General features: G+C 38.5%; 1 protein-coding gene and 1 long non-coding RNA gene across 2 annotated transcripts; both read right to left on the bottom strand.

Moving 5' to 3' along the window:
* Window positions 1-192: 192 nt before the first annotated feature.
* LOC146311998 (uncharacterized) lies at window positions 193-1590 on the bottom strand. The gene is made up of 3 exons (XR_014772148.1): window positions 1490-1590; window positions 816-884; window positions 193-662 (listed from the first exon to the last, which is right to left on the bottom strand). It is a non-coding gene; the product is annotated as an uncharacterized LOC146311998 (long non-coding RNA).
* Window positions 1591-12555: 10965 nt separating this feature from the next.
* LOC146311997 (alpha-tectorin-like) lies at window positions 12556-23728 on the bottom strand. The gene is made up of 20 exons (XM_084741550.1): window positions 23507-23728; window positions 23325-23420; window positions 22989-23154; window positions 22323-22723; window positions 21650-22226; window positions 20973-21556; window positions 20435-20822; window positions 18886-19481; window positions 18592-18746; window positions 18106-18494; window positions 17749-17945; window positions 16774-17169; window positions 16380-16663; window positions 15887-16161; window positions 15633-15752; window positions 15233-15417; window positions 14994-15121; window positions 14204-14455; window positions 13878-14037; window positions 12556-12636 (listed from the first exon to the last, which is right to left on the bottom strand). The coding sequence occupies exons 1-20, from the start codon at window positions 23726-23728 to the stop codon at window positions 12556-12558; spliced, it is 5652 nt and encodes a 1883-aa protein (XP_084597676.1).
* Between the last annotated feature and the right edge of the window lie 2297 nt (window positions 23729-26025).

The raw sequence follows: 26025 nt of genomic DNA, 5'->3' as shown, positions 1-26025 counted from the left end.
GCAGTTTTACAAACCTGAGAAATTCTAGAATTGTGTAGAAGTTAATCATCGGTCAGATTTTTCCCAGAGTACCAACACTTTTTGTAATATTAGTAAACAGTACTAATCTTTTTTCTCTGAGATAAAGATTCCTCTAATTTTACACCCAAAATGTTGATTGTTAATTATGTTGATTGCACTTTATCGATAATAATATCATTAATTTTTATTTGTAGAGAAAGGTCAACATAACCTGGAAGATGATTTTTACTTGATGGAACTTTAGAAGCAAACATGTTTCCTATTTGAGAAAAGATTAAACATATGGGCAGTTTCTTAAGGCTCATTATAGGACCGTGATCAGTCTTAAATTCAGATGGTAGTTCAGTTTATTTTTTGTTTCTGTTAATGATAAGGTTAATAGTTTGTCATATTGTTTTTATCTATTTCTTAATTTTTTGATGACATGATTTAATTAGCTTCTGTAATTTTTAAATTAAAGAAAAAATTAAATGGAGTATGACTCTGTGGGCATTTTTGTCAAGTGGTAAAAGGTATAGTTCTGGTTCAATAACTGTTTTGAGGTACTAATTTTGAAATGATTGCATGACTGATCTGTTAAGAGTGTGAACAAAGACGTTATCTAACTTTCAACTTACTTGTAGTCTGAGAAGTCACCGCACCTATAAAAACAAACATAAACATATAAGTGGACAAAAAAAAAAAAATCTGGACTGCTAACATCAGTAAATAAATGTCATTTATTGATATTACATACATTCATCAACAGAACTAAAAGTCAATTTATTTGAATTTCATTTTAATTAAATACTTACTTATCACCCCCAAAAGGAGCACAGGCAACATCATTTGACCTGCCATTCTTTCAAGCTCAGAATTCAAACCTGCTGATGAAATATAAAAAAAAGTCAATTCCAGAAAAGAAAGGAAGGAAATAAATAAATAAATAAATAAATAAATAAAACACACACACACACACACATACAATTTATAAAGTAGGCAGAAATTACATACCCCATTAAGGATGAACAGTCTGGTAAGTTTGTGATATTGTTTTAAGAATTATGTTTGGAGAGTTGAATACATGTTGATCCAGATATGCACTGAATATAAGTGTTAATAGTTGAGAAAATGGTACAAAAGAAATGTTGAAAAGTCATATCTTGCTTTTTTCTTCATTGCTTTGCTCATCCTTACTTTCTGTGTTATTTCGTTAATATATTACAACAATTTCTAACATATAACTTATATTTTACTAACTCAAAAATCAAACAGGACTGTCTGTAAAAATGTATTCCTTTACTATAGTTCATTTATTTTAGCTGTGCAGTGTGCAGATAGTTTGTCTGACTGTTGCCTCCAATATCATTTAAATTCTCAACTGGGTTATTACTACAATCTAGTTGAAAATAAGCACCACTTATACTCAGGAAATACAATCATTTTGCAGCCCAGCAGTCTGAAAATAATATCTCAAAAAACTAATTACCTGTTCATGTGCTTCTCTTCTTCTTGCATCTCTCATCCATGTGAATGTGTGGAGATACAACAAGACTTTATACGGTGAAAGCTGGCACAGCCCCATAAATCTGTCATTTGACTAGGTACCAGCATTCAGATGATAACATCAAATTGCTTCCTCATAACAAGTGAACCAAACATTCAATTGTGCATCAAGAATAATGAAGATTATCAGACTATTCTAAGCAGAAACAAAAAGGGATATAATATTCTGCCAAAGGCTTTAGTACTTACAGTAAGTTGTTTGAACACTATTGTTAAGATACTTGTTCCAGAGGGGTATTTAATTGACATTTTATACCTACAAACAGGATTCGTCACCATTCTGGAGACTCATGAACTAGCTTTTGCTGCCATAGAAATGCTACTAATCTCCCTTGAAAAAAAAAAACTATCCAGAAGCCTTATTTTCTTATTTCCATACCCAGTTTCAGAGTGCAATTCACTTATACACCACTTTTGTAAACATGTACAGCTGTTCACATGCATTTAATAATAATAATAATAATAATAATAATAATAATAATAATAACTTTATTTGTATAGCACTTTGGACAATTATTAAATAAAATAAAATGAATAAAATACCTAAAAATTGATAAAATTAGAAATTTAGTTAAAAGCTAGACTAAAAATGTGGGTCTTAAGTTTGCCTTAATATTATATTAATAATATTAATATTATTAATATTACATGTCGCCCTCAGATCTTCAGGTAGGCTATTCCATAAACGGGTGGCATAGTAATAAAAAGATGCCTCACCATATGTTTTAGTTTTAACTTTGGGCACTGTTAAAAGGCCACTTCCAGAAGACCCGAGGGCTCTGCTGGGTTCATATGGTAAAAGCAAGTTAGATAAATAAGAAGGGGCAAAACCGATAAGAGCTTTATAAACCAATAAAAGAATTTTAAAATCAATTCTAAAACATTTGTTATGATTAAATCACTTATGATTAAGGTTCAGAACCAAACTCTGTTCTTTTAAGGCCATGTAAGAAGTTCAACACCTGAGAGTACCTCGAGAGTATAGAGAGAAAGAGATAGAAAAGTTACTCATGCAGCTTGTTCAAGTCACAGTGAGTCTGGGCGATTGCAATCCAAAAGCAGTTGCAGGTGTGGTTGCACTTTTCAAAACTTATAACAGACAACACTTGCTGCAGTATTTGTAATGCAAAATGCAAACCTGGTGAGGGCAACATGTCTAACCTGAGGAAGCAATTGGTCAAACGCAAAACATATTTTTAAAAGTTCAAGAGTGTTCCATGGTTGACAGCCTTAAAAACAAGTCTACCTCAGCAGCCATAGATAACGTTTCCATGCCTGCAGCCATCGCTGACGTTTTCTCCTCTATGGATAACAAAACTTTAAGTGAGGCCTTAAAAACTTCAGCAACGTCTTTGGGTAATTTATTATCCAGTTGGATAAGTTGTTGGTGGAGATAACTGGACTTTTCACACTGTCAGGCTGGACAGTAGCATAGCCTTTTTATTAGCGTTAGCCAACACTCAGCCACCAGCTGTGTCCCAAATTCCTTATCAAAATGCTCTTACGTTTTACGTTAAAACGGTAGGTGAGATTTTTTTTTTTTTAGTATGTCCAAAGCCAATGAAACCAATGGTGCACACTATTTACCGAGGGAAAGTACAGTGTGCAACTGCTGTGGTAGTGACTTCAGAAACAAAAATATAACAGGAAAGATATCCATCCATCCATTTTCTGTAACTGCTTATTCCCGAAGGGTCGCGGGGGGCTGGAGCCTATCGCAGCTGACATTGTACACCCTGGACAAGTGGCCAGTTCATCGCAGGGCTAACACACAGAGACGGACAACCACTCACACTCACATTCACACCTACGGGCAATTTAGAGTCAGGAAGGATATCACAAGTGCTTTTTCCAAGACACAACATGATTTATATGCTATGCCCGAGTGATAAAGTGACGGGCTTCAGTTTGTAGAAAGTGGTTTGGGAGGGGAAAGACAATTAGGTATGGGTTTTATTTTATTGGGTAAAATGTTCTAAGTTAATATAACAATATGTTCTAAATTAATAACAGTATTATATTTGAGAAGTTTGGACTTACTTTTTACAACTGAAATTAGACTTTTTTTTATTATAGAGAAAGAGAGTAAAATGCTGTTGGGTACTGGTACTAAGTTCCAGGTATTGGTACCACATCGTTTTAAAAGTGAATGATACCCAAGTCTACTTGTGATCAAAAACTAGAAAGTTGACAACTTTGCTAACACACTAACACTTAACAGTCCTACAGCAAGACGCCCAGCTCTGCATCTGTCTGTAGCCTGTACTTTTCCAGTTCAGTTGTGTTATTACCTATGCTAAGGAGGTTCTGTTTTCAGTCTGACCCGCTTGTTAGTTATCAGGATATCTTAAAAAATATCTTAAAAGACTGGTTTGACTGGCTTACGTAAGAACATATTTTCTTACCTGTTTCCTGGTATCTAAATAGTTTTGGTTTTATTTGCCCACATGTTTTGAGATCTCCATCTCTGAGATTTTTACCTCTGCCCCAGTACAATGGATTCTCTTGTGGCAGACCCAACATTAAAAAAAAAAAAAATCTTCAAGTTACAGTTTGGTGGGATGCACCAGAACTAAGTCTTTATAAGATACTGAAAAGAAGAGCTAAGCTTTTAAGAGGAAAAAAGTGGATACAAACATGAGACGCCAGCAAGATGAATGGGAAAACTGTTGGATCCTGACACTCAATAATGCCTAAATTACAGTTATTACAGTTAATGTATCCTGGCAAACTATAGAAGTTATGGTTAACTAAGCTATGAAAGGCCTGGCTGTAATATTTGTTGGGTTAAATGATGATCTTGCCAGGTGTTTGTATCAAATAATTGTAAATATCGAACTATTTCAGTTCTGGACAGTCGGTGGGATTTCTTCAAGAAAAGCAGGGTAAGGACAAAGATGACTGAGACAGGCAATATGGAGTTTGTCAGTAAGACATTTCCTCTTTGACAGATATAGGGTGCTAAAATAATGTGTATACATATGTGCCACTAAAATATTTATTGAACTACTCATTTTGAATGATATCCAGACATCATCTCTCATGTGGTGAAAAAAGACTGCAACATAAACACCTTTACCATAAACCTTGTGTTGTACCTTTCTGGCTTTTCCTGTTTGTGCACCTGTAATTTGTCCTGTGTATATTTTGTCCAGGACTAACTTCCTTGTTTTTCTGATATGAAATATGTTTGATATGCTAGGCTGCTTACTTACTTACATGTTACATACATGTTGTATTTTCTCCAGAGTTCAACATTTTAGTCAATTCCTTGTCTATTTTTGAAGTTACGCAGCTTAAAGCAATAGTTCGCCCAAAAATGAAATTTCACTCAATATCTACTCACCCCTGTGCTGATGTGAGGATGGGTGAAGATCTCCAGTTCACAAAACACTCCTGGAGCTTCAGCAGAAAACAGCATTGCAGCCAAATCCAGTACAATTGAAGTGAACGGTGACCAGTTTTAAAATGTAAAAAAAGAACACAAAAAAACCTACAAAATGCCTCCATACTGCTTGTGTGGTGTAATCCAAGTGTCCGTAAGTCAAGACATTAAAATTTACACCATGTTTTTAGCCTAAATGTCAACTGTAGCCTCTCAGACTGGATCTGTGTGGACACACCTGAAGCAGGTACACAGACTCTACTTTTACTTATTTTTAAGTATTTCAAAGTAAACAAATCGGACTTTGAGTAAAAAACATCACACACCACAGAGGTGTACGGTAACATTATGATTCATGACCATAAAATGTTTTTTTATCAAGTCGACACATCTGTCCGTATTTATACGCTTTATCTCTCTCTCTCTCTCTGCTGTGGGTCAGCCTTATTTTTGCTTTTATCTGGTTTCAGGTGGAACTGCAGCTCCATCAGCACTCGCTCATCTCCCTCCTCCTATACTTTTGTTTCTTTGCGTTGATCCAATTGCTTAAACAGACAAGCCTTTACATTGTCAGGTGACAGAAGCTCGCTTCTGATTTAAACTATTGGTCAGGCCAATATAACAGAATGTGCATCAATCGCACATAAAAAAATAAAAAATATAGTGGCATTAAAAGGAATTTGCGTTTATGCGTTATTAACACATTAACTTTGACAGCCCTAATTTTTAATAATTATAAAAAAGAATCGTAAAGAGAGTCTAGCTAATGAGCGCCATGCACAGCCTAGGAGTATGTCAGCTCACAAGGTTACTTTTGCGTGTGCCAGTAGATAACAAAAATGAAACTATGGCTTTTTCCCAATGCTTATGTAAATAAAAGAACCATGGGACAGCAGTCTTAAATGGTATGACAGATTAAGGAGTGTCTGTGAAGGTTCTGGTATGTGGGAGGAGTTGTAATTGTACGCATCTCCTCCCAAAGATGGAATGGTACAGTTGCGTGATAATAGACTTCTCTCTCTCACTGTCTTTGCTTATTGAGCTAATTGACTGTCAGATAGACATAACATGAGATATATTGGCAGTACCAGTGTTTTCACCTATTGCAATGCCAACAGTTATTCCCTCTGTAATGTGTCATATTATACCCCACTAAAGATTTGATGATGATAAAGCCTTCTTCTCTCATCATTATTTAGTCCAGTAGGACAAGACATGCACATTATAACATTATGAAGGAGCTACTGTTACATTTTAACAAAATGGTTAAGGATGCAAGAACACCTTATTTTTCTAATCTTATTTCCACACATCAACACTACCCCACAGTTTTATTTAAAACGGTTGACCAGTTGGTGAATCCACGCCCCCCGTGCTGATTGTGCAATGTTTTTATCTTATTTTATTGATAAAGTAGAGAGAAAATTATAGCCTCTATTACGACGAACATAACTGACCCTGATAACCTGCAGTGTGATGATTTTAACCAGTTTTATTCAATCACCCTGTCTGAACTTTTAGAAGTGTCTGGCAGCCCTCTCGATGTGGTAACAATAAAGTTTTTACTTAAAGTAATGGATTTTATCGGGCCTCATCTGCTTTCTGTTTTTAACAGTTCCTTATCTACAGGTTGTGTCCCTGATTAGTTTAAAACTGCATGTGTGAACCTGCTTTTTTTAAAAAAAAAGGTGGGCTGGACCCCTCCCTCCTTGAAAACCATAGACTGATATCCAAGTTGCCGCTATATCAAAAATTTTAGAAAAAATAGTATCAGCACTGGACCACAGCACCATGACCTTTTTTTTTTTTTTTTTTTTTTAGTTATGTTTTTTATGTTTTCTTGCCTTTATTAGATAGGATAGCTGAAGAGTAGACAGGCTGCTGCAGAGGACTCCATACATGGGGCGGATGCTCTACCAGCCGAGCCAAACAGCCACACCTACAGATGACCTTTAATGGCTGCTGACGATGGCAAATGCTCAGATCTTGTTCTCCTGGACCTTAGCTCTGCCTGTGACACAATCAATCACAACATCCGCTTAGACAGTCTGAGACGCTAGGTGGGGATATCAGGTAGAGCACTACAATGGTTTTCATCTTACCATTATTATGCAGATGATTCGCAGATGTACCTGCCAGTGACATCCACAGGCCCCGATATGCTTGATTCACTTAATGACTGCCTGTCCGAAGTTAAGAATAGGGTGTCACAAAATTTTCTCCAGCTAAACTCAGATAAAACAGAGGTTATATTGTTTGGGCCCCAGCAAATGACTAAACAAATCCCACCATCTGCTGGTCCCCTAGCAGATCACACCAAGCCTGTTGCAAGGAATCTGGGAGTGTGGGTTGATGCAAACCTAAGTTTTGAATATCACAGCAAAGCTTGTGCAGTCATGTTTTCAACATCTGAGAAATATTTTTAAAAAAATACATTCTATGCTATCTTTTAAAGACACAGAAACCATCTTACATGCTTTTATCTCGTCACACCTGGATTTCTGCAACTGCCTTTTTCCTGCCTGAATCAAAAATCTATTAACAGACTTCAGGATGTACAGAACTCAGCTGCCAGGTTTTTAACCAGAACTAGGAAACACGATCATATCACTCCTGTTTTATCATCTTTACATTGGCTCCCAGTAAGTTTTAGAATAGATTTTAAGATTTTACTGATGACTTTTAAAGCTCTTAATGGCCTCGGTCCCTCATATATCACTGACCTGTTAGTACCTTACACAGCAGGACGTACCTTGAGAGCCTCAGGCAGAGTTCTGTTGTCAGTTTCACAGGCCCAACTGAAAACTAAAGGGGACAGGGCCTTTTCATTTAGGTCAGCCGAGTCAGTGATCTCCTTTAAGTCTCTTCTTAAAACATTCTTTTATCTGAGAGCCTTTCCTGATTTCATCTAAGTTTGAACTGTTTTGCACTGTTTGAATTTCTTAAAATGTTTTTACTTTTCTATTGCTGTACTATTTTATTTTATCTGTTTTACCTGTTATCTGACTTTCAAACCTATGTTTTATTTCACTGCCTTTGTGAAGCACTTTGTAATGTGAATTGCTCTTTAAATAAAGATTATTATTATTATTATTATCATTATTATTATTATTACTATTATCAGTAGTAGTAGTATTATTATTATCATTATTAATATTAATAATAATAATATTATTATCATTTGTTTTATTCTTGGCAATAACTATTGACACAGAGAGAAACAGAACAGAAGCTCACAAAAATGTACTGGGATAACATTTCAGTGAGGAATTATAAATAAAAGGAATCATAAATATAGTTTTATCGCACAAGCAAAAAGTTGGCAATCTTGAAAGTCGGCCATCTTGAAAGCGCTGGCCTCCAAAATTTAATCAGTTCATGTACCTATTATAGAGTCTTAGCACACAAGATGTGGTGCAAATCTGTCCACCCGTTCAAAAGTTATCGCGCAAACAAAAATCTGTGACGGACGGACTCACGTACGGCCCGGCACCTTCGGCAGGCGGAGGCATAATAAACCGAGTTTCTAAATGACCACAAACCACAAAACCTATTGTCATAGAAGCAGAGATGAGTGATAGAAATGAAGCAGGTCTTGCCCTGTCAGAAGTCTCCAGACACACCCAAGGAGATGCAGGACAGGTGACGTTTGTTATTCATGCTTGTTTTTTCCACTGGCAGGCTCAGTCACGACAGTGATGTTTTATTTAACCAGAAACAGCTGTTTAATTTCTCTCGCCAAACTAACCAGACTCCCTCTGTGAAACATCTCATCTTGTCGTCAGCTTCATTCAGAATCAAAAGAAACAAAATCAGACTCACCAAAAACACCTTGATTCATGTTTTCACTAACAATCACCAGCTCTGGTTTGGTTCAAATAAATCCTTAATTTGTGGCATGAAGCCGCATGGAGAGCACAGAGCTGTCAGCAGCTGAGGGAGAGAAGCTCCGCTGCTCCACTGATTTTGTTTGAATTTGGTTGGACACACACTTATACTTTCTCTGACTCATTGAAAATATGATGCTTTCACATCACAGATGATGACAAAAGGCATTAAAACAAGTTAAAACATACTCATGTTCACACATGTTCATGTTCACAATGTACAGGTGGTTCAGTTCTGTTTTATTTATATTTCATTAATCTGAAGACATTTTGAGTTTGAAAAATAAATCACACATATCCTGTATCCTGTTTGAAATTTGCACATAAAGCCTACTGTCATTAAGTTAATGATTACCTACTGTCATGTCTTTACAGCTTCACATGCAGGCTCATGAAGTCACTGTCCATGGGATTATCCTCACTTATCCTGTCCTCTGATCCCCTGCTCCCGCTGCAGTCATCTTTCAGCCCTTACTGTGGCGAGACATTTTTATTTCATTGAAGCCATTTTCATATTGAGACATGTCTTCTTTATATCAGTGACAGTCCAACCCTCAGGTAACACAGCAGTAACAACGCTCCATTTGTCCACTTCTTTGTTTTAAATCGACTGCTGATGCAGTTAACAGATTTTTCTTTAAGGATCTGAACTTGTAAAGTTTTTGTGTTATCTAGATTATTTTGACTTTATTTGAAATATCTATCTCTGAGATCTCTGCCTCCACTCCAGTACAAGGCAGGTCAACTGAATCTGTTTTGTGGTGCCCCAACATCAAAAAGTGAATTTAAAACTGTCTAGAGACAATGTCCCCATTGATCTGGATAATACACTGAACATCAACAAATGTATTTAACTCTCTGAGTGTACAGTACCGATCAACCTAATATCTTTTAAAACTACAAAGACCAGTCTCTAACCATGACCACCATCTTTCCCTATCTAAACCACAAGTTTTTAGTTCTCTAAACTTTACCGTACCCTTATGGTAGAGGGAAGCAGATCTGTGGAAATGTTAAAACAGCACTCAGATGATGTTTTGAAACTTACTAACAATGTCTTCATGGGTGTGTGTACTTTATTTTCCAAGCACTTGTTGGTTTTTTTTGGGTTTTGTTTCAGTTCACCTACTTGATTGATTTGAAAAAAAAAAAAGAACAGCAACTGAACAGTGACAAAGTAAAAACAGACAAATAAGGGGAACTGTTCCAAAATTTGAGTGTATTCCCCAACGACTAGAAGTGCGTGATATGCCGAAGTTATTTCTAGCATTCAGTTCTCTGTCTCCCTGATATGAAGGAAGTGTGACATGCTACTTACATCTTACTTGAGTTAAACATTTCACTTTCCATTTTTGAAGCTACCTAGCTGAAGTTTTTATTATTAGAAATGGAATTGTCACAGCTCTACCTTTACAAAAACAATGAAAACCCCGCTGATAAATCTTGAAAATATTTGAAGTGGGTGTGTCTCACATGACCCAGTGAAAGTGAAACTATGGCTAACTGGAAAAACTAACCATAAAATGCTCACATAAATAATGTCACCTAAAAGAACAGTGACAGCTGTCTGAATGTTTTGGAAAATGAAGGGATGGTGAAGTAGCTGTCTGGCTGGTTTACACCTACGGGTGAACTCGTAAAGTACTTTTTACTATGATGCTATTTTTCATGAGTACTTCCTGATGTAAAGGGCAGGAAGCGTAGCCTTATATCATTGGGGCATTAATTATGCAAATTTACAGGCCTCAAGTGTTGCTGAATCTGATGTAGCATGTTCGTACAAGCCCTATATACCAAAAAATGTAAGAGAAATTGAAGATAAAATACTCCTGTATGAGGCCCAATGTTCTTGCTCCAAAGTACACAACATTTATAAAACATGTGAAACCTTCATTGAGAAGAGTTAGTGTGGCCAGAGTGCATAGACTCTGTACTACAGCACCGGTATGAACACAAGTGCCTGAATCACTCAGGTCATGTTGGACACTGATTTCTCAGCTCTAGACTACGTTATCAGTGTCACTAACCTTAAACAGATTGTAACGTGAGAAAATCAGAAGCCAAAGAATTTTTCTCACATCTCAGTACCATGCGGAATGGCATCTGTTTTGTTTTGTGCAGCCCTGACATCAAAAAATAAATTAAAAAACTTTCTAGATGTCCCCATTAATCTGGATAATACAGTGAACATTAACAAATGTATTTAATGCTTTTAGTTAACAGTTCCAGTCAATATAATTTCTTTTGAAACCACAGGGACCATCAGTCGCTAACCGTGACCACCATCTTTCCCTAATCTAAACAAGTTTTTAGTTCTCTAAAATTAGGCATACCTATACTAATTTTGTGCCAAGATCTTGTATTGATGATGGGAGAGTCGGACTGCTGTGTAAAGTCTTCTCCAGCACATCCCAAAGATTCTCAGTGGGGTTAAGGTCTGGACTCTGTGGTGGCCAATCCATGTGTGAAAATGATCTCATGCTCCCTGAATCACTTTCACAATTTGAGCCTGATAAATCCTGGCATTGTCATCTTGGAATATGCCCACGCCATCAGGGAAGAAAAAATCCAATTGAAACACAATAACATATTTTCCACAACCACAGGAGATGTCTTCTGACATGGTTATTAAAGAAATGAGAAGCTGCTCACTGCATCAGTTAGGGTTAAATAACTTGCCAGCTGAAACATATTAATTACTGCAGTAATTATCCTCTTAATCCTCTTAAATTGAGGTGATGACGTTTTTTGTGGCTAGGCAGTGTATCAGTGTATAATGTATGGTTACTGTAATTACCTTGAAAATACAAATTAATCATTAAGCGTGTATGACACAGAAACTACTTTGGAAAACAATGCCCTACAAACATGCTGTAATATACAACAAGTATTACATGCATACATGAATGAAGGATAATAATAGAACAATGTGACAGCTGTCAATATGGTATGACAGATGTAGGAGTGGTGCAGCTGAATGACAGTGTGGGCAAGGCTTCTGTCTGGTCATCTTTCCTTAGGAGTTTATTGACTGGCAATACCAGGCTTTTTCACCTATTGCACTACTAACTACTATCTCTTTTGGAAAATCTGTAAAATCAACGCACACACTTCAATAAATATTTGATTATAAAATAATTCTCATCAGATCTTAGTCTTGGCAATACACACAGAATTTATTCTTTATCTTGCATTTACATTCCAAGTTGAAAATGATTAAGAGCAATTATTCTATACATGTTTAATTGTTATTTTAAAGGTTAATCTTAACTCTGACATTCAACACATAGTGAGATGAGGACGGGCATGAAGTGGAGAGAGTTTTGTTGAAGCACATTATGCACCCAGATTAATTTCAAGAGCAAAGCTATGGCTACGGTTTTGAAATTTCTGTGACATATAGAAATCCATTAGACCGTCTTTTCTAAACATTTACACTAGAATTTATGATGAAAAATAATTAGCATGATCATGCTGTTATCTACTGATAGAGATTATGATGGGGTACAGACTGATCTGTCTCCTGCATGTCAGGTCTCCTCAAAGTCATTTCAGTCAGCACAATGCCAAGCAGGGCCATCAAGGAGGTTTGATCATTTTATCTGGAAGAGAACAACCAAAATATAAGCCACAATCTACATATATCTACAAATTATATATCAACTACAAGAATACAGTCATTATGAAAAAATAAAAAGAAATGTGCATACCGAGTATCTACTTGGTGAACAGAGGGCCGAGGGAGACCATTACAGTGTCATGGTAGGATACGTCTCTCTGAACTCTGCGATTGCAATGCTGCAGATGAACAACAGGCAGTCGACAGGGTTGTATTAATGTATTTGATTCTGACTGACTTCCTGATAGTGATCACTTCAGGGCTTGCATTTTTTGAAAAGCAGGATTATTTTACCAGTCTCAGCACAGAACAATGACACAATGAGCCTCCTGCAAGAACATTTTCATATTACTATCTTAAATTTCTCTTATTTTTTTCCCCACACAATGGGCTCCTATGAGCATGCCACATCAGATTCAGCAAACACTCCTAAATTCAGATACCTCTGTAAATGATCCACCAGTGCATTTGAGTGCACGTGCATGAGACCTGTAAATTAGCATATTTAATGGCCCAATAATACCATATGGGGCTACAATTCCTGTCCAGTATGTCAGGAAGTGGTCATTCATAAAAACTGCATCAAAAAGTAATAAGAAGAACTTTAAGTTAGGAGACTGAAGTTCTGCATTCAGAGATCCATAAACGAAAATCAATCATTTTAACAGCATCACAGTGGAATTAAAGGACCCGACACGGCCGAGGAACGGGAAAAATTAGTGCTGTTAATACTGTGTTACCTGAGAGTTGCGATATAACTGAAATAAATAAGAAACAGCTCCATGTGAAAGTGAACTAAAAAAAAAAAAAACATCTGGCCACAGCAAAGCCAACGATGACTGCAACAGGTCAGAGTAAGTGTTAGAATAGGTGATGCTGCACTAACATTATAAGTTAATTATTAAGTGTCATCAGAGACTGGGGGAATCATGTTTTTAGTGGTTTTGCTACTTGTAAAAAGTGCCAAAAAGTATTACTTTTTGATAGTCATAAGCAAGGCACATTGTCACTGAGGAAACACATCAACAGCTGCAGGAGCTGCGCCTGTTGACAGCTACTTTTCCCAAGAACACAAATGAGTGTCAGGTCATAGGACTTGTATTAACGTTCATGAGAAGGTCCAGATTTTACTTTGAGAAAACTTCTCAGCTTTGCAGGTTTGCAAAACTGGACTCATGCAGGATTCTGGCTTAGATGACTCTCAGCTGACTTTGGATGTGGATGTGATTCTGAAAGTGATTCTAAGTTTATCTGCCTGTATGTGTGTGTGTGTGTGTCCTGTACTCCCCGTGTTAGCCTGTGATTGATCGGCGACCCAGGCTCCCACCCACTGAATGCTAAGATAACCTTAGGTTCCCTCCTCAACACACAGGTCAATTTAATATTATGCAAAGTGGGAGACTATGGGAGTAGTACATACAGCTGTGCAGTGGTTGTGTCTCAAAAGACACAAATGGACCTGGCAGTGCAGGTAGATGGACGGAAAACTGAAAAAGGAGAAAATCATGAAGGAAAATCTGGCCGCAGTGGAATTGCCATTCTGAACCAGATCTACTGTACCATCTGCTGGATTAGGACACCTGGAAGACAGGGAAAGTTGTAGAAGTTGCAGTGTTATCAGTAATAGGGTTAAGTTGTAGAAGAGAAAATGGGTGAAGCAAGTAGACAGGCAAGAATCTGGCTAGAAGTGATTTTGTCCACTGTTTAGTGTGATAACGCAAGGTGAATTTGCAGTAGCCCCTTTACTTAGCCATTATGAGATACTGGTGGACAGGGTTGCTGGCATTGTTGACTGGCGTAGCCCAACATGAGTCCACAACAGTGGAGATCTGCTGTTCATCAACTCCTTCTGCCCGCACCTCCACATACAACCTCTGGTCAACTTCCATTTCTATGTTCCTGTCACTGGTCAGGGGGAAGCGGAAGTCAGCGTCCTGGTAGAGAATCATTCTCATATGATAGTGACCCTTGCCACTTGGAAGCTTCTTCTTCACAAAGCTACAAAAAACAACACATACTCTGATTAAGATTGAGAAGGAACAAATGAGTGGATTTCTGGTAAAAGTAAAATGAAGTGTTGGGAAAAAAATGTATTGGATGTTTTGACACAACATTTTTTCATGTACAGAACAGGCACAAAATCCCCTGAAATCTTATCATTATGTCAATAATGCCAAAATGTCAGAGAAGAAAAAGTTATTCCAGTGAAAATCCTGTTTTTAAAGCTATTTACATGTTACATGCAAAGCACATAAACTTTAAAAGCAGTTTGGGGGGGCTTAATACTGCAGTTAGATCAATTTAACCACTGCTGCAAATCTAAATCACTTGATGGAGGCTTACTTCAGGTGCAGACTTAACAATGTGTAAAATATCAATAGGGATATGTCAAATTATTCAAAGCTTAGTTGCATTTCATGCACTGTGATACGTCAGTGTCAGCAGATGTTAATCTGAATAGACTTTAAATATAAGTGTATACTCTTGTAAACAAAAATACACAGCAATTTTTAGAAGATACTACTGGTACTTTTACCTCTCTACAGGGTTGATGCCCTTAGACAGGGTCTGTGTCAGAGGGTATTCACAGCAGAAAATCAGCTGGATGTTCACACCTTCATCACCATGGATGGAGTTCTCATAAGTAAAGTGGGTTCCATTGCTCTATAAAATTTCAATGATTAAAAAACAGAATTAGTATATCCAGACGCAATCTAGCCTGTGGAGAACATTTATATCTCAAATATTCTGCAGTCTGCGCTGAATGGCATGTACCCTGAGAACTGTCCCACACAGCTGGTCATCATTGTTAAAGTGGAACACCAATCGTCCGTCCTGGAGAGTCCCTTTACAGGAGTCATCTCGGAGGTGAAGGGCACCAGGGTGGAAGCCAGCTTCAAACAGCTGGCAGCGTGACAGGGATATTGTGCTTGAACTACTAACACAAGTGATGGCAGAATCTAGGAGAAAAGATGAAAATAGATTTTGGTATACCAAATCCCCAGAGTGGACCACGGAAGGGTAATGCATGCTTGATATTGCCATAAATGCATGTTATTTTTCATAAGTTGTAATCAAAATTTCACAAGTAAAATATTTGATTTATGTTTTTATTCCAGACGCAGAAACATTGTCATTACTGTTATCTAAGAAAAGATCTAAGAGGAGTTCACACCATAGCTCTCGTCGCTGGGGCGAGAATAGTGCTCATCACAGAAGCATCCATGAACACTGTCTTTCTCACCACACCACTCATACTCTGTGCAGTTCAGTTGTTCACAAGGGTCTGACTCCTCTGCAGGAATAGTGGGACAAGAAACAAAACAAGGAGTGATGAACAAGTAGCAGAAAAAAAACTATAGCTTTCTAAGGAATCATAATTTTTCTTGTACATTAACTTAGCTGTCTATTAGCTCAGTGCAAATTTACCACAGTGCAAAGCCGAGTGCCAGTCAGGAATGTTTAGGCCCAAAACAGAGCAGGTTCTCTCATAGGCTGAGACAGCAGAGCACAGCATGCCATTGGCTGGAGTGTAGAGGCAGAGATCATAGACACAGGAACTGAAAAATGGCTGAGGGTCAGAGTGCTGGTGACAGGCACTGAATGGACCGCTAGTGTTGGTGATGACACTGCAGAGCTCAGAGTATTCTGTGATAAAGCTACAGCCGTCCAGTCCACTAGTCCTTTCATCTGTGGATCCACATCTGGAAAGACATTTTAAATTTAATACTCTGGCCGACTCTGTTTGCCACAACATATTTTTTTTCTATTTCGCATATTGTTGTCAAGGGAACTTCTGACATAATTGTGGACAAATGCAAATATATTGCACTGGTGCGAGAATATTTTCTTTATTTAGTGAAATGTTTTCAACTGGCAATGATGTATTGATGCCATTTTCTGTGTGGAATACACAGCTCACCCTGGTTGGCTTGTTGGTGCTTTCCAGCTGTGACCAAACTGATTATCATTTTGTGCCGACGTGCCATTGGGCAAGACTTTATCATCTGAAGCTTCATTGTTGAAGTTTCCACACATCCCTGTGACTCTGTTTTTACGGTTGTGGCCCATTCTGACCAGCAAAGTACTCCGGCCATCAAACTGGACTATCAAGTCACTGGCATCAACCACCATGTAGCTTCCCTGTCTTACCACCTGAGCTAAGGTTCCTACAGTGGTGGGAAGAGACACTTCACTTTCATTTATCTGGAGAGATGAGAGATTAGACAGACAGACAAGAGGTGAGGAGGCACTTCTCATTACCTGTGTTTACACCTATCAGATGTTTGAAGTTTTCCCTCTTTAATTAAGCTTACCATTACTCTTGTGTTGGGTCCAATCCTGATGTCTACACTCTCCTGTTGATTTGAGAGGTGTATATCCACTGCTGACACAAATGACACACGGTTGTTGCCACGGTGATTATTGGTGGCTGCTACCTTAAACTGTGTTTCATTGGTGCTGTGGCTCCCACTCTCAGTAATGATGTAGGAGCATGTGCCCTGGAAATGAGCCAGGGCCCCATCAAAGGTGACGTAGTGTGGGTCCCCCCACACAGTGCAGGTAGACATTACATTATAACAGCCCAGCCGGCCGTTTCTGATGGTGCACTCTTGTGCAGAAGTGCAAGATGCAGCAGAACAGCGCAGGTCGTTGGGAAAGTGGCACTCACATCGCTGGGAGCATCTGTCTGTCCAGAACGACTCACCAGCCTGTAGCATGAGAGCAAAAGAGAAGCATGAGGGAAAAAGAGAGTATAATGAAATGTTGTGTATCACATGCTTGTTGTCATGTAACACACGTCATTCTTTTCTGCCACATTGTCACTCAGTCCTTTGACTTGCAGCTTTGCTAAAAATGTTTGATGAAATTTAATAGTGGGAAAATTTTCTTCTGACTATAAACTGGAACCAATGGAAAAGCAAAACCTGAGACGTGTTTCCTCTTTCATGTCTGACTTAAATGCAGTTGTCCATTTAATTTTCTTGGTAAACATATGCAATATTGAATAGTAATAAATATTTGCCACTTTTTTTTTTAACCAGGCTGTGAACATGTTTATTTCTGCTGTAAAGTGTGGCATTTTAATATTTAATTTGTTGGGATTGACTCACTTTTGGAGCCAGCCTCAAGTCATCATTTGAGGAACTGCAGATTTTTGGCATGCATTGGCTTCATTTTAGGGAAAAAGCTAATATTCAAGGACTTAAATCATAACAGAAATTATCAAATGATTTGGGGCATAATTATATAAATCTGGAGTTTTATTAATTTGTAGGCATATGTCTTACATTGTAGTAGGAGCCATCATACAGGCAGCCACAGCTTTCCACAGGGACACATCTTGTCCCGCTCCTGACGAAGCCTTGATCACAGAAACATCCCTCAGAGCAAAGATGCTCACAGGTGGCATCAGTGCTGCTGGCACAGGTCTTACCACAGTCTGTACCACACAGCTCATAATGACTGTTGGCTGGACACTGAAGTGCTTAAGTGTGAAAAGAAATTATGGCTATTAGGTGGTTATTACATCTTCAGTCCTTTAGATAAATTTGTGACGAGACAGTTGCTCAGGAAACATGTTGAGAAAAACAGTAATATGCTGGTAAGAGTTCCTATGTAGTTTTTTAAATGAGGAACTGACTTACTGCAGTTGGCGTTCTGTCTCCAAGGGTAGATTCGAACATTAGCAGATTGACAGGCACTGACATATGCCTGAATGGTCTCGCAAAGAAGATTTCCTGACACACAAACATCAAACACGCAGTCACTGAAATACGGTGTTGGGTCTACATGCTCATGGCAGAAGCTTAAGGGGCCATCAGGTGCTTGAATCACTTGACACTGGGCTCTAGCAGGCAGCTCATTGGTACATTGCGGGCAGGAGGAACCACAGCCATCACTGCAGGTGTAGTTGCCTGCCACCTTCCAAGCCTTCCCAAAGTCATCTGGAGTGGTGACCATCATTCCAGATGGGGTGTAGAACTCATCATTACGATTTCCATTGAAGTTTCCACAAAGACCACATGTTTTTTCTCTGTATTATAAATACATCCAAAGTTAAAAATACACTGGTAATATAACACATATGATTATAGATTTTTCAGAGTGCAAACTAAAGCATTAAAGCGTACCTGTAACTTGAAGGCACATTAATAGACATTGTCCACGCACTGAATGTAACAATCAGGCCAAAATCAGTACGAACAATTGTGTTAGATCCACTTGTATAAATAGAAACCTGACCTCCATTCAAGTGGATAGGCAAGTCTTTTGTTACTCCGTTCACCTTAAACATTGGAAAAACAAAATCACAGCTTTGTATTTGTTTTGCCACTATGTGGTACATTCAAAATGACTGTATTGATGTAGAGTCTGAATGGCACAATAAAGAATGTTCACATTAGTTATGAATCTGTGTAACTCACCTGTACCACACCATGGCTCTTGCTTGACATATGCACTCGATAACTCCACACATTCACAAAAACTTCAGCTGTGACTGAAACAGGCAATCCTCTCCACGGCTCATTCTTAGCTTCCACTGAAAATTGATTGAGCCCATCTGTGTCATTACAAAGTCTCGCCAGAACATAGCGGCAGGTTCCCTGGAAGTCATAGGCCTTGCCATCAAAGGTGATGTAGTGTGGGTCTCCAGAGGCAGAACAGGTGCCATGAGGGATGGGATGGCAGCCAAACTCACCATCCACCACACGGCAGGACTCCTGGGGACCACAGGAGCTGGTGATGCAATGGACTGCCGCAGTAGTGCCATTACACATACACAAGCTTTGACATTCCTCACCATCCCAGAACCGTTCACCCCCTTGCCGATAGCGTCCTTGGTGATAGCACCCACAGGCTGTTGGTGGCACACACTGGTTGCCATTGAGAACAAAACCATCATCACATTGGCAACCTTCCTCACACAAAGTGACACACACAAGGGAAGAGAAGGAGCAGGTGGCAGGACAACGAGTTCCACAGGATTCATAATGGCTGTTTGGTGGGCAGGGGGTTAGATCTAGCAAAAAAAAAAAAGGATTAAAACGATTTCAAATAGTACAAAAGACAACTTTCATATTAAAAAGGAAAGTGCTTATCACAGCTTTGCCCCTGTCAACTTTTTTTTTTATATAAATTTCCTTTATTGTAAAACCAAAGACAAAACACTAACAGATTAACACTTAGAGAACAAAACGATAAATACAGGACAATTAAGACAAAATTTGTATACTTCTGTTAATACTAATTGAGATGCTTATGCTGAAGCTTATGTTTCTTGCAGCAAGTCTCTGTGGTGAGCGCCTGCCTGCATCTCTGACACAGAGAGCTTCAGCCCAAGCTGAATGCACTAAACCAGTCTCTGACTCGTTTCTCCCACACTGCCTTCACCATCCCTCTGTCAGAGAGTGACAGCAGCCTTAGTGCAATCTGGATGCAGACTGAAAAAACACTGGACGAGTAGCACAAGTGGTTTTAGCTATGAGGTTTTAGCCATTTTTAACCCATGAAATGCTGATTTCAATACATTTATCAAGAAATTAACACCAACATTGATGTTTCATCACGGTGCAGTAATATAATTAGGTTTACAGCTAATCAAAACATGTTTAAGTGTGCAAGACCTCAAACTAATGTAATGACTGATGTCAATGGAATAAACTGCAGTATGACGATATATTAGGATGGGACTAACAGAACAGTCTTTCGAAATAAAGCACAATAATGCCACGACCACAACCTCTGCTACTAACAATAATAACATTAAAATAATTGTTAATTAATAAATAATATAATATAAATAATACAATTAATTATATTATATTCAATGTTATATAAATTAATTATATTGTATTAAAGTAGAGAGAGCGCTGGCAGCACGGTATGAAAGGCTAATTTCACAGAACCTCACAAAGCACCACTGCTAGACTTTACATAAAACTAACAGACAGGAACATGCTGCCATGGGTCCACCATGACCTAATACTGAGCCATGCAACAGTCCAACAATGCCACAATACTCACCAGAATCATTTTTTGGTGGAGAGTTATTTCCAGTCTCCACACAGTGTGCATTAAGGGACCCACTTCTCCAACTGTCGCCAAAGACCTGAGCACTGTAAACCAGGGTGCCATTGGGTGTACGAAAATCATCAAGTCGATGACCATTATAGTTCCCACAGAGTCCACCTAGTGAGCCACTGTAGATACCAGGTGCAGTGACACGCACATAGTGAGGCCAAACTGTCTGCACAGTTACACCAAAGGAAGTCTGAAGGATGATACTGTGAACGCTGCTGTGGTAGACCTGGATTTGTTTGGCTGCTGAGCTGAAAGGTAAGCTGATCCGCTGACCATCGACCTAAAGGACCATTTAGAATTCAAGACAAAGTCAAAGAGAAACATACATTATGTAATATTACAGACATGCAACACAATGGTAAAATTGCTGCAAAGCAGTGAAAACAATATTATTTACAACTTATATTTTCTCACATCTGTCAACACTTACCTGCACTTTGCTGCTATTGGCCATCTCAATGGACACCTGTAAATCCTGTGCCTCAAATTTCAACACCCTGGCAAAGCCTTGCTGGCCTCTGGGTGTTTTTTCTATTGTCACTACAAAAAGGGGGTGACTTGACATCCCCATTACATTGACTATGGTCAGTCGACATGCACCAGGATACTGGTATGTCAGTCCATCAAACGTATGATATGACCCAGGGCCCCTTGTCCAGCATGTTGCATAGCTTTTAGGTCTGCACCCTCTTTCTCCATCTTCCACCCTGCAAGACTCTTGTTGGCCACAACCATGGGAGCGACAGGTCATGGAGCCATAACTGCAGCTACAACGTCTCCCACAGTCCTCGTCTAGTATTACAGTTTCTCCAGAGCGGTAGTAGCGACCCTCAAAGCTGCAGCCACACTCAGCATGAGGGACGCAGACACCAGCACTGAGGATGTAGCCTGAATTGCAGATGCAGCTCTCTTGTGCAGGGAGAGGGCAGTTGTGGGTAGAATTGGGGTTGACACAGGTAGCTGGACATCCTGTGCCTTGGGACTCAAAGTGGCTGTTGGCAGGGCAGGGGATTTCTAGAGAAAAAGTATAACATTGATCTTGACATCATAGACATTTTATCTAAAGATACTTTGACATTATACTGATTAACTGACTGACAGACATACCACAGAAGCCTCGTCTCCTCCAGCTTGGCAGCTGTATACCCTTCTGTTGACACTGACTTGCATACACATTTAAGGCTTGGCACAGAATGGGCTGGTACCCTCCTGCTGCACACAGATCATACACACAGCTTTCCACAAAGGACTGTGGGGGAACTTGTTGATGGCAAGCAGCAAAAGGGCCAGATCTGCTCTGGAGGATACCGCAATGGTCACTATCACTGTATAAAGCTGTTTTAGCCTCAGTGCAGTCAAGACAGTCCAGACCTTCACACTGCACACCACAACCAGTCTCATTTTCTCCTGAAGCTTGCCAGCTGTTGGCAAAAACCACATCAGAGCTCACAACTTCACCTCGACGGGTTCGGAAGTCATCCCCAGGGCGATTGTTGAAATTTCCACACAGGCCACATGTTGCATTCTGGTAATTGTAGGGTACACTGATCCCGACATGATGGTTTGTGTCATAAGATACCACCAAGCCAAAGTCAGTACTGACAATCACAGAAAAACCTGACTCATAAACCTGAACAGTGCCATTATTTAGGTAGCATGGAGTGGCTGCAAAGTTTCCATTAATCTGTAGGAACACAAGCAATTATGTGAAGTTTAGCAAAACATATTTTGTTTTGTATATAAAGAATTACTGAGTTTAACCTCAGTTAGAACTACCAACCTTCGCTTTAGCATGATGTCCCTTGACAAGCTCAATGGTTTCATTATAGACATAGACTCTGACCAGTCGTGTCCAGGAAACTCGAGTGCTGCCCCGGTGTTCATTCTTGCCCTCTACTCTATAGTAGGGCAGCCCTCGACCACACTGCTCAGAAAGAACATAAGTGCAGGTGCCCTGAAAATGAAACACTGTGCCATCAAAGGTCCTATAATGTGGATCACCATATATGATGCAGGTGCGTCTCTGCACCGTCTGGCAGGAAAACTGAAAGGCACCACGCCGGCAGATTTGAAAAAAGGAGCAGGGTTGGCTCTGACACTGCAGGCCTGTTGAGGTGCAGGTGCACTTCTGTGCACAGGTACTGTCACTCCAGAACGAGTCACCCTGCTGCACAGGTTCACCTTAGAGATAGAAAAAGGAAATAGTCAAGTAAAACTTAAATATGAACAAGCAATACCATATTAACCATTTGAAAAACAAACAAAAAAACATATTATTGATTAAACCAAACTTATGTACAACTAGTATAATCCTCCACATCAGTCTATTTCTTTCTGAAATTGTTCAAAAGGTGCAGATATTTTGTAAGTCTTGTGTTTTTCAGGAATCACCATAGATGCACATTACTGTAAAAAGTGCTACTTCTATCACTGCATCTGAACTTACCATTGAAAGAGCAGCCTTGTGATCCATGGTCTGTTCGGAAAGCCCAGCGGCCGGGTACATCGACATTACTGCTCAGGCGAAAACTCGAATTATTACCTGTTGCACTGTTAGAAAATGATCCGGGGATGGTAAAATGGTGAGTGGAGTTCATTGTGTCATAGCCAGCCTGGAACATACAGTACTTGTCATATAGATTCAAATACTGTTTTTAAATTGTATTTTTCGTGATTTGTTAATTAAATATGTGTATCATATGCACAAAACACTGAAACTTAAAGCAACTGTAAAACATCCTTTATTTAGTAATTAATCACTCATAACTTCGATGGTTCTGACCTGTACACTGAAAGGTGTGGAGGCTATTATCCCATAGTTCATCAGTATAAATGAGTACTGGCCACCAGAGATCAATACTAATTGGAACGTTGTGCGCTGGGGAAAAAAAGGAAGAGTACTTCAGAACATAAGATGTGTGTATTTTGGAGGATTGTTTCATTATTTAGAACAAGCTGACTTACTGTTTCTAATCTTGGATAGTAAGCCACCTCATACCATGTTGCAACAAAGACCCAACTGGCACTGAATTTCAGCCCTGGGAAGTATTGATTAATGTCTTGTGTAGCTTGTTGGAGGACACTGCCACTGGTGTATTGGTTGTAGTAGATCTGGCCAGTGTCTCTGTTGTCCAAATCTGTCCAGAAAGGGGCAATGATGTCTCTAGATCCATGCAGTGGAAACATTTGAGGAATGAAACTTCCCCATGGCCTATCAAATGTCACATGTCCATTCTGGTTGACCTGAAAAATATTTGGGTAAACCAATTCTTACTATCAAGGAATCACTACAGCCTTTGAGAACTACAAATATTGCCTCTTGTAACTTAATATTGATTACTGTATGTCTTACTACAATCGATACATTTGACTGTTGTATTTGGAGGACAGTACTTTTACATACGTAAATCTGATTGTACTTCTGCCCAAAATAAAAAAAAGTTTGTCGCAAGGTTATTAAAGGAGAACTTCCATCATCTGATTGAGAGCTTTCAGTGCCAAGTATTTGGTAGAGGGGTCCTAGGAAGAACAAAATCACATAGTCACTAAAAGAGAACATTGAAGTTTAATACACTTTTCAAGATCACCGTAATCATTCACTTACCCTCATGCTTCTATACAGAAAAAAAAAAACAATTCTTGCATTGCAAGCATTGTCCTTTACCCAAAGATACACAGCATCCTTAATTTGAGTTATACCAGAAACACATAACCAGTGCTTTCCCTATATGCATTTAGAACCAGCGATACACCGCTGCTGAAATAGGACCACCACTGCTGGAAAGAGATGAGAGAGACGAGGAGACAGCTCCATCTTCTCTTTAGAAACTTAAGTTATGTTATTTGCACTACAGACGCTTCATATCCAGGTTAATTAACACACTTTTGAATAGCACAGGCTAGGCTAAAGCATAAAGCATAGGCTATACACGGTCTCATCTCTTCAGAAACTGTTATTATTATTATTAAATTATTTTATGAGACAGACGCTTAATATCTGATCCTGATCATTCACTGCTGTGTACCAGTGTGGGTCTATTGTATGACCTTCTGGTGTCAACAACATATAGAAATCTGCACATGTGCTTTCCAGATGTGCTCCACCTCCGCTGCTATAAATCCATTATAGGGGAAACACTGATAACTTTAACTTTTAAACATGAAAACTCTGGCAATCCTGCATGACATTAAATTCTAGAGACTGAACAGCTATTTAGTTTTTACTGCAATGACCCAATATTATTACACATGCTCATTATAGCTGACATAATAGGAATATAAAGGTGACTCAACCTTGAACCTTAGATTAAACTAAATATGTATAATTAAGCAATCATTTATGTTGTGCATAAATGATCAACTTCAACTAAGTTCAGCTAAACTTAAGGGACAATTCACCCCAAATCAAATACATACATGTTTTACTTCTGACCTGTAGTGTTATAGTTCTGGTGTGAGTAAACAGCACTACAGGGCAGAAGTAAAACATGTCTTTTTGATTCTGGGGTTAACTGTCCCTTTAAACACATTAAACAGTCACACTAATAATCATGGTAACCATTAGTATTTGTTACAGTAATATCGATAAGTCACAATGACCTACTGTATTTAGTATAACTCTGTGTATGAATGCTAGAACATTAACCAAAGCAAAATCAAGATTTATTTAGGCTTCAACTTACCTGAACTCTGGGGAGTCACCATGTCTGTAAATTAAACAAAAATGAAAAATGCACACATAAATAAATGGATATAACTAGATAAATTTTTATTTTCAAAGACTAAAAACTTAAGTGAAGCTCATACATACTTTCAAAACATCAATCACGATAATGAGATAGTATGCATACCATATAAAATAAATGAATTTACATTTTATTGACACTACTTACTTATCATCCCCAAGAACAGCAGAGACAACAGGATGTGATGTGCCATTCTGCCAGACTATTAAGATCTGTTTACAAAAGGATGGTGATTATATTATCAATTATAATACAATACATAAGTGCAAGTTAGTAAAATACTTTAAATTATAAATATGCATGTGCAAATGTGCATATCAAGTTCATTATAATTAACTAACTAAACTCAAGTAAAAACTAAAACTAGTTTAAAACATTTTAGTTAACTGAATTAAAATGAAAACTAGACTAGAAAAAGCAGATTAAATCAAACTATATTCTGTACTTACAAAACAAACTAAAATAAAATAAAAAACATATACAGGAAATGTTTTGAGTTTTAGTCTTTAAGTGTGAGTCAACTGCCTTCACTAAGTGTGTTTGTATGTAATATAACTATTCAGATCTTAAGTCTTGCCCCGTTAAAATACCATGTCCACAAAATTAAATATTTACCTGGTGAGGCTGTCCTTTTCTCTTATACCCCTGAGACTGGAGGGTCAGACTGAGGTTTTATAGAGTGAAACCTGGCACAGTGACCCTGTAAACCTTTTTTTTTTGGTCAGTTTCAAGTAGGTC

The sequence above is a fragment of the Lutjanus erythropterus genome, chromosome 17, assembly GCF_056507025.1.
Source record: "Lutjanus erythropterus isolate fLutEry1 chromosome 17, fLutEry1.hap2, whole genome shotgun sequence".
Classification (NCBI taxonomy): domain Eukaryota; kingdom Metazoa; phylum Chordata; class Actinopteri; order Lutjaniformes; family Lutjanidae; genus Lutjanus; species Lutjanus erythropterus.
This window is presented reverse-complemented; position numbering and strand designations above follow the sequence as displayed.